The sequence below is a fragment of the Rhinopithecus bieti genome, unplaced genomic scaffold (assembly GCF_001698545.2).
Source record: "Rhinopithecus bieti isolate Rb0 unplaced genomic scaffold, ASM169854v2 scaffold_15117, whole genome shotgun sequence".
NCBI lineage: Eukaryota > Metazoa > Chordata > Mammalia > Primates > Cercopithecidae > Rhinopithecus > Rhinopithecus bieti.
The window spans coordinates 176,553-186,339 of NW_016808014.1; the positions used below are offsets into that span (position 1 = coordinate 176,553).

The 9,787-nt window shown below is 46.4% G+C and overlaps 1 protein-coding gene across 4 annotated transcripts in view; it reads left to right on the forward strand.

The window, feature by feature from the left end:
- Positions 1–9,787, forward strand: part of SEPTIN6 (septin 6) — an 85,070-nt gene that overhangs the window by 68,046 nt on the left and 7,237 nt on the right. For 2 of the 4 annotated variants that reach the window (XM_017885155.1, XM_017885154.1), the window contains exons 9-10: positions 2,019–2,209; positions 6,176–6,220. In XM_017885155.1, coding sequence (XP_017740644.1) covers positions 2,019–2,209; positions 6,176–6,179 — 195 coding nt within the window. In that variant the 3' untranslated portion in view covers positions 6,180–6,220. The remainder of the gene's footprint in view (positions 1–2,018; positions 2,210–6,175; positions 6,221–9,787) is intronic. The other 2 variants (XM_017885152.1, XM_017885153.1) reach the window with 1 other exon arrangement.

The following is a 9,787-nucleotide window of genomic DNA, read 5'->3' on the forward strand; positions in this document are numbered from 1 at the left end:
AAATACAAAAAGTAGCCGGGCGAGGTGGCGGGCGCCTGTAGTCCCAGCTACTCGGGAGGCTGAGGCAGGAGAATGGCGTAAACCCGGGAGGCGGAGCTTGCAGTGAGCTGAGATCCGGCCACTGCACTCCAGCCCGGGCGACACAGTAAGACTCCGCCTCAAAACAAAACAAAACAAAACAAAAAAATTAGCCAGGAGTGGTAGCACGTGCCTATACTCCCAGCTACTCGGGAGGCTGAGGCAGGAGAATCACTTGAACCTGGGAGGCGGAGGTTGCAGTGAGCTGAGATCGTGCCACTGCACTCCAGCCTGGGCGACAGAGCGATACTCTGTCTCAAAAAAAAAAGAAAGAAAGAAAAAAGAAAAGAGCTGGTTTATACAGCAAGTCTATCACTCACCTACCTAAGTGACAGTGTCAAATACCCCCAGGACCCGGAGAACCAACCTTCTTCATGGTATGCTGCAAGTGCTACAGAATCCTAAACTCTTTCCCGAATCCATGAAAGAAAGTGAAATTCGGCTTGCTCTGCTCTTACTATTCAGGGTAGTTTATTGCATTTTAGTTTGTGACTATCTGTGCCTCTTGTTCTTTGATCCACTTACCACAATGGCATACCAGAATATTCCTTTTTTTTTTTTTTTCCCGAGACAGAGTCTCGCTCTGTTGCCCAGGCTGGAGTACAGTGGTGCGATCTTGGCTCACTGTAAGCTCCGCCTCCCAGGTTCAAGCGATTCTCCTGCCTCAGCCTCCCAAGTAGCTGGGATTATAGGCACGCGTCACCACGCCCAGCTGATTTTTGTACTTTTAGTAGAGACGAGGTTTCATCATGTTGGGCAGGCTGGTCTAGAACTCCTGACTTTGTGCCACCCACCTTGGCTGGGATTGAGCTGACTACTGGGATTACAGCACTCCCAAAGTGCTGGTACTACAGGCATGAGCCACTGTGCCTGGCCCAGAATATTCTTCTTGTTCTTTGGGTTTCTGGTTCTATTCAGGACTATTGAAGCCTCCCTTTAGTTAAGGCTGAGGTGTCTGTACTCATTCCATGTCATAAAATCCTTTTTATTTCCTTCCACGCCCAAAGCCAAGTATTTCCATTGACTGACTTTCCCATTACTGAAGTTTTCTCTGTGATTCGTTGTGATCCTTCCTGATTGCAGGGGTTAAGAAAAGACAGGGGTTCCTTACACATAAGAGGTCCCGTTATATAATGCTCTAAATACTGGGTTGACCATAGTCAAATTCCTTACTTCTCAGATGTTCTGTTTCCTCATAAAACGGAGATAATAACAGAACCTACCTCATAGGAATGTGGTAACAATTAAATAAATTAATATACATAAAGGGCATATAAAAGTTAATGCTTAACCTATAATAATTTCTCGGTATTTTTTTTTTTTTTTTGAGACGGAGTCTTGCTGTGTTGCCCAGGCTGGAGTGCAAAGGTGTGATCTCGGCTCACTACAACCTCTGCCTCCCGGGTTCAGGTGATTCTCCTGCCTCAGCCCGCTGAGTAGCTGGGACTACAGGCACATGCCACAATGCCTGGCTAATTCTCATATTTTTAGTAGAGACAGGGTTTCCCCATGTTGGCCAGGCTGGTGTCAAACACCTGACCTCAAGTAATCTGCCTACCTCGGCCTCCCAAAGTGCTGGGATTACAGGCCTGAGGCCAGCCAGCACTCAGTAAATGTTATATTATTATAATTTATGTTATTATTGAACATGTGTGGTAACTATGGGGACTCTTTTTAACAAAATGTCCGACTAAACACAATGCAGTGTTCCTTTACCATATTCAGGAGCAGAGACTTGGAGATAAAAAATGACAGGAGGAGAGAATGATCCAGAGCATGGTGCCTTTGGTGCCATCATGGCAATCCCTGACAGAAATGCCCCCTGAGGTTCCAGGGTCCTGCAGGGTCACAGCCCTACTGGTCCCCACCCACCTGGGCTTGGCCAGGCTGGGGACTGCTCACAGGGGACTCTCTCCAATCTCCCTGTGCTTCCCTGCCAGCTGCACGAGAAGTTTGACCGTCTGAAGAAACTGCACCAGGACGAGAAGAAGAAACTGGAGGATAAGAAGAAATCCCTGGATGATGAAGTGAATGCTTTCAAGCAAAGAAAGACGGCAGCCGAGCTGCTCCAGTCCCAGGGCTCCCAGGCTGGAGGCTCACAGACTCTGAAGAGAGACAAAGAGAAGAAAAAGTAAGTAGCAGTCTGCTCTGGGGTGGTGCCTTCTCTTTCCTGCTGCTCATCCTCCCGGGGCAGGACGTGGCACCTGAAGGGGCTGAGGACTGGTGACCAGAGGTGAGCTGCGGGCTGTCAGACTGGTTGAGGTACCTATAACTGGTTCCAGCGTCCCTGTGGGACCTTTTGATTCCCTGAGCTTGGGGAGTTGAGAGTAGGGGAGGGGTTTGGTCCCAGAGGCCCAGCCCATCTGTCCAGCTTGCTCAGGAAAGCCCTGCAAACTCAAGGTCCATGGGAGAGGAAGGGAAAAGAGGAAAAGCAAAGGGAGAGTGAGAGAGCAGAAGGGAGGAAAAAAATTAGAGGTGCAGCAATATAAGAGAGGAATAAGGCCGGGTGTGGTGGCTCATGCCTGTAATCCCAGCACTTTGGGAGGCCAAGGCAGAAGGAACACTTGAGGTCAGGAGCTCGAGACCAGCCTGGCCTATATGGCAAGACCCTGTCTCTACTTAAAAAAAAAAATAATAATAATAATAGGTTGGGCGCAGTGGCTCATGCCTGTAATCCCAGCACTTTGGGAGGCTGAGGCGGGTGGATCACAAGGTCAGGAGATCGAGACAATCCTGGTTAACATGGTGAAACCCCGTCTCTACTAAAAATACAAAAAAATTAGCTGGGTTTGGTGGTGGGTGCCTGTAGTCCCAGCTACTTGGGAGGCTGAGGCAGGAGAATGGCATGAACCCGGGAGGTGGAGCTTGCAGTGAGCTGAGATCGTGCCACTGCACTCCAGTCTGAGCTACAGAGCGAGACTCCATCTCAAAAAATAAAAAATAAAAAAAAGAGTTAGAGACCAGCCTGAACAACATGGTGAAACCCTGTCTCTACTAAAAATACAAAAATTAGCCAGGCGTGGTGGCACGTGCTTGTAATCCCAGCTACTCAGGAGGCTGAGGCAGGAGAATCGCTTGAACCCAGGAGGCGGAGGTTGCAGTGAGTTGAGATCATACCACTGCCCTCCAGGTTGGGCGACAGAGTGAGACTCCATCTAAAAAAAAATATAATAAAAATACAGAAATTAGCTGGGTGTGGTGATGCACACCTATAGTCCCAACTACTCAGGAGGCTGAGGCAGGAGGATCACTTGAACCCGGGAGGTGTAGGTTACAGTGAGCCGAGATCACACCACTGCACTCCAGCCTGGGCAATGGAGTGAGACTCCATCTGGAAAAAAAAAAAAAGAAAAGAAAAGAAAGAGAGGAACAAAAAGAACTGCAGATATGGTGTAATCCCAGCACTTTGGGAGGCCAAGGCAGGTGGATCACTTGAGTTCAGGAGTTCGAGACCAGCCTGGCCTACATGATGAAACTTTGTCTCCACTAACAATACAAAAAATTAGCCAGGCGTGGTGGCGTGCACCTGTAATCCCAGCTACTTGGGAGGCTGTGCAGGAGAATTGCCTGAACCGAGGAGGCGGAGGTTGCAGTGAGCTAAGATGGCACCACTGCACTTTAGCCTGGGCAACAGATTGAGACTCTGTCTCAAAAAGAAAAAAAAAAAAAGAAGTGCAGATACAGGGTAGTGGAAGAAAGAGAGAGCCTTTAGCAGAAACTCAGGGCACTCTCTCTCCACCCCTGCCCTATATCTGAGGTTGCTCACCTCTCCATGTCCGTAGTCCCACCCTCACCCTGCCTCAGTTCTTACTTGCTGCAGCCAACAGAATTTAACTGCTGCCACTGAAGGCTGCAGCCCAGCCCTGATTTCCCACCTCTTTGTGATCCCTCCCTGCTGGCTTAGTTCTGCCCAGCCTGGGGTGCTGAGAACTTAACAGGGGAGCCCTCAGATGTCAGTGTATGCTGCATGTGCCCCATCCTCAATCTGTGGAATGATTTTAAGACTTCTCATCTCCCCTGGTATTAGAACAGTGACTCCTGGATACCATGTGGGTCAATAATCCTCACCCAACCCCAGTCTCTGCTTGCTGAAGTTATTAATTCCTCATCCTAGAACCAGAGAAAAGTATTTCAGCAGGATCTAGAAAAACTCCTGTGGTGCCTTTGTGCCCTGCAGTTGTTTGTGCAGTGTGGCTTGAGGTGTTCCCAGGTGGACTGTTGAGCAGTGTCTTTACTAAAGGGTACTGAGGATCCAAAAGTTGTCCATGGTCATTGCCTTCTGTTTTCAGCCATTTGTTCCTGGACTTAACTATGGGATATTTTTGCCAGAAGGAAGAAACACCTTCCTTTCCTCTGGCTTATCACTTAGGAATAACATGGTAACTTTTGCTTAGCAGTAAAATATGTTATATTTGAAGGCACTCAGCTTTGCAATCCAATTACTCTTTATTCAAATGTGTAATTTAAACATCTTGGCCGGGTACAGTGGCTCACTCCTGTAATCCCAGCACTTTGGGAAGTTGAGGCAGGCAGATCACCTGAGGTCAGGAGTCTGAGACCAGCCTGGGCAACATGGCGAAACCCCGTCTCTACTAAAAATACAAAAATTAGCTGGGCGTGATGGCCCACACCTATAGTCCCAGCTACTGAGGAGGCTAAGGCAGGAGAATCACTTGAGCCTGGGAGGTGGAGGTTGCAGAGCCAAGATCGTGCCACTGCACTCCAGCCTGGGTGACAGAGTGAGACTTTGTCTAAAAAAAGAAAGAAAAAAAAAAAGAACATCTTCACCAATTAGTCCAGAAATTTTTCTTACTGAATCTTAATACTATATGTCAAATTCACTGATGAATGAACTTTTTTGGTATTACCTGATGGATAGAGTTCAACTAGCCAGAAAAAAGTCTCTTTGGACACACCCTGTACTGTATTAACTTATCTGTCGTGGTGTATTAGTTGCACCAGCAGAAATGAATTCCTATTTTAAGATCAGAAAATCTAAATTCGTCATCCAGCTATAACTGCTGCCTTCATAGTCCTGTGGTATTTGTTAACTCAGTACCTGGGGCAGTTTCATAGCCTGCTTGTGGGAGTTAGGAATTGGTTTGTTCAGGCTACATTGAAACTATAAATATTCCCTATTCAGATGTTCAGTAAAAGTTCTTCTCACATCAAGCTTTCCCCTTGTTGCCCTTACTGACTGACTTCTCCCAACCCAGGCAGGAGACCCCAACAGGGAGATACCCCTCTCTACTCTCCAGGAATAGTTGAGGCTGGTGACAGTGCTCCTTTCCAATTCTGAAATGGGTGAAAACCCTGCTGGCATGTGGCACCTCATATTAGCAATAAGGGCCTGACAGAATGACCTGTCTTCTTCCGTACTTCAGATGCAGAAGTGGCCCTGGGTTTTGGCTTCTTACGTAATTTCATGAGCAATTGGTTAACTTCTGGAAGAGCCACCGTTAGACCTGTGCTACCCTCCTCCCATAGTCATGGTAGTGAGTTTTGAGGGCAGAAATGGTGGTAGTAGTATTTCTTCTTGAGAGATGGTGGTTGGATCTAAGAGTCACATATTCAGAATTTCCTTTAGCTGCCCCTAAAGAGATTAAGAAAGTATTGGCCAACCACGGTGGCTCACGCTTGTAATCCCAATACTTTGGGAGGCCAACGCAAAGGATTGCTTGAGTCTAGGAGTTTGAGATCAGCCTGGGCAACATAGTGAGGCCCCTGTCTCTACCAAAAAAAAAAAAAACGAAACATTAACTGGGCCTGATGGCACTTGCCTATCATCCCAGCTACTCAGGAGGCTGAGGTGGGAGAATTGCTTGAACCTGGGAGGTTGAGGCTGCAGTGAGCCGTGATTGCACCACTGCACTCCAGTCTGGGCAACAGAGGGAGACCATGACTTAAAAAAAAAAAAAGAAAAAGAAAAGAAGAGTATCAGTGTTTCAGGGGTTCCTACCAGTCCACCCTTCCCACTTCCCCTTCCTGCTACTCCTAATCACCTTTGACCTCTAACCCTTCATTGTTTGTGTCAAGTCATAATATTTGATTTCTCCTCATGCTCACTCCATCTTCATCAGCTCTTACTGTTTTACAGTTAACTCTGCTGTTTGCTGCATGCTGCATGAGACCCAGGGTCCTGGTAAGCTTGATTAACTCTAAATAGAACTGGCAGTGGCTTCTAGAACATATCTCCCCCAATCCCACACCCCCAACACAAGCATCTAATCATAGAAGAAGCAGCTTCATTGGTCTAGCTGGTTTTCTCTCGTGACTTATAATATGCAGAAATAGTCTAGTGTGGTTTCAAGTGTACATGTGGAATGCCTGCCTGCCTGATTAAAATGAGGGGTCGTTTTCAGACTTTTGCTGCTAGAACAGCTGGGTAACACAGGTGGATCCTGTGATCAGTATTTGAGGTTTCAGTGTGGGCAGTTTTTTTCTTAAAGAGCCATAATCGGGCCGGGCACTGTGGCTCACAGACCCGTAATCCCAGCACTTTCGGAGGCCGAGGAGGGCAGATCACCTGAGATCGGAAGATTGAGACCATCCTGGCTAACATGGTAAAGCCCCATCTCTACTAAAAATACAAAAAAAAATTAGCCGGGCGTCGAGGCACAGGCCTGTAATTCCAGCTACTTGGGAGGCCGAGACAGGAGAATCACTTGAACCCGGGAGGCGGAGGTTGCAGTGAGCCGAGATCACGCCATTGTACTCCAGCCTGGGCAACAAGAGTGAAACTCCATCTCAAAAATGAAAGGAGCTATAACCATCATTTTCAAAATTAATGAAACCATAGTGATGAGAGAAACTTTGGGTTTCACAAGCCCTGTCCTGCAATGTCACAGTCAGCATCAGCCCTCTCCCATCTCCCTGCATCAGGTTTGAGAATGTCCAGAGTCAATGGAAACTCACTTCTCTGTTTCCCGCTGGTGGCAGTTTCTTATCTGAGGGGTTCAAGTTCTCAAATTTCCTTTGACTGTACCCCTCAAAACCATAATAAGGCTGAGAGCAGTGGCTCATGCCTGTAATCCTAGCACTTTGGGAGGCCGAGGCGGGTGGATCACCTAAGGTCGGGAGTTCGAGACCAGCCTGACCAACGTGGAGAAACCGTCTCTACGGAAAATACAAAATTAGCCGGGCGTGGTGGTGCATGCCTGTAATCCCAGCTACTCGGGAGGCTGAGGCAGGAGAATCGCTTGAACCTGGGAGGCAGAGGTTGCGGTGAGCCTAGATCACGCAATTGCACTCCAGCCTGGGCAACAAGAGTGAAACTCCGTCTCAAAAAAACAAAACAAAACAAAAACCTATAATAAAAGTGGAGGAAAATGAAGAGGTCTTAGAAATTACAGAGAATTCCTTACATTTAATCCTACAAGTACTGGCCTCATGAAAACCTCTTATAAGGAGATCCGCAGGTAAGGATTCCTGAGTGCTAGATGTTGTATTAATAAAAGTTTATAAAGTATCACATAGTTTATAGGGAGACTGAAAGCAGGGATTAAGGACCTTCTATCTCCTCTACTAGACTCAGGTAGTGGATGGAAAGGAAATACAAACATTTTTAATTTAACATAATTAGGGTTATTTTCGTTTGTTTCTTTTTTTGAGACGGAGTCTCACTCTGTCGCCAAGGCTGGAGTGCAGTGGCACAATCTTAGCTCCCTGCAACCTCCGCCTCCTGGGTTCAAGCAATTCTCATGCCTCAGCCTCCCAAGTAGCTGGGATTATAGGCATGTGCCACCATTCCTGGCTAATTTTTGTATTTTTAGTAGAGACCGGGTTTTACCACGTTGGCCAGGCTGGTCTCAAACTCCTGACCTCAGGTGATCTGCCTACCTTGGCCTCCCAAAGTGCTGAGATTACAGGCGTGAGCCACTGCACCCAACTAAGGGTTATTTTTTTTTTAAAACTTTACCATGGAAACTTTAAAACATGAGCAAAATAAGAGAGAATAATACAGTTCAGCCCAGAGCCCAGCCCCCAAACAACCATAAACATATGCCCAGTCTTGTTTCATCAATTACCACAGACCTGCTGAATTATTATAAAGCAAAACTATATCCTTTTATCTGTGAATACTTTAGTATATATCTCCAAGAGATAACGATTCTTTAAAAAAACATAACCACAACCCCACCATTATCACACCTACAAAATGAACAATAATTCATTAACATGAAATGTCTAGTCAGTGTTTGAAACATCCCGGTTGTCTCATAAATGCCCTTTTACATTTGGTTTGTTTGGATCGGGGAATATAAAATATAGAGAAGACTTTTCCCCACTCACCCATGTAGTTTATGATTTAAATGGAGAACCTGCTGTTAGTCACCAAACTGATTGCCGCAGCTATTGCACTGGGGACTCAGGGCAGCTGGCAAAACATCCTGCTTGGAAGCAAATCCTGAAGAGGAAGTCCATAGAGGTTTCTGCAACATAAGGCCCATGAAACCGGGCCAAAGGAAACAATCTTAAAAGAACAATGACTTGATTTACTGTCTGGCTTAACAGCAAGTCTTGGAGCCCCTGCTAGTTGATTGGAATTAAACAGCAGATTTCCATTTAGGAAGACAGTTCCTAGAATGTCTGTCCATTCCTTGCACTGTATGTAGTTCCAGTCCCTAGCGAAGTGTCTGACATGTAATAGGAACTTGGTTCATGTGTTAGGTTCTTTGTTCCCCCATTTTTAATGAGGTGAGCAGGAAATATGTATTCTAGTTAATGAGATTTCAGTTAATTCAGGTTTCACGGCACATGGCTTGACACAATTGCATACAGGTTTCCCCAAGTAAATCATTGTTAGTGGCCATTCCTAAAATGAATTCTGGCAAAACTATAATTAAAGCTACACTTTACAAGTGAGAGGCAATTGGTAAACAGCTGGAACAGCCAACCCCAACCCCAAGTAGGTTGGCTCTTCCTGGCAGGCTTCTCCCTGGCAGACCACGAAAGCAGTTCCAGACAAACTGCTTGGTCAGGGGAGGCTTTGGCCCCCCAGGATCTGAAAGCAGCAAGGCAACCCACCCCCTCCTCAAAGCCCTCATTCAAGGGGTGGATCACAAAGGCCACCTAGAATGCAGGCAGAGTGAGGCTTACTGTGCCTCCACAGTTTGAAATTGCTTGAGGAGGTACTTACAGCTCTCTGCATTTGTAAAAGTGATTCATTTGTGACCCCCCACATAGTTGCAGATACTCTATCTCAGTCGTTATTGGTCCTTAGGAGTGCACAGTATATGGACAGTATACACACATCAAAATGTATCAGCCTTCCCATGAAACCTAGAACATAGGCCATTGCAGTGTTTTTTAGGTTACTCTTTCCCTAGGAAGTAGACAAAGAATAAAAATAAGATATGAGCATTTGTATAGCTTTTATTACTTTCCAAAGTGGTTTTGTTGTTGTTGTTGTTGTTTTTGGTTTTTGGGGTTTTTTGGTATGGTATCTCATTTTATACTTACAATAGGTCTGTGAGGTAGAGAAGGAATAATCCCCAGTTTGCAAGATGAGTAAATGGAGGCTGGGTGAGGTGGCTCACTCTTGGGAGGCTGAGGTGGGAGGATCACTTGAGCCCAGGAGTTGGAGACCAGCCTGGGCAACATGGTGAAACCCCGTCTCTATTTTTTTTGTTTTGTTTTGTTTTGTATTTGAGACGGAGTCTCGCTCTGTCGCCCATTTCTGTCGCCCAGGCTGGAGTGCAGTGGCCGG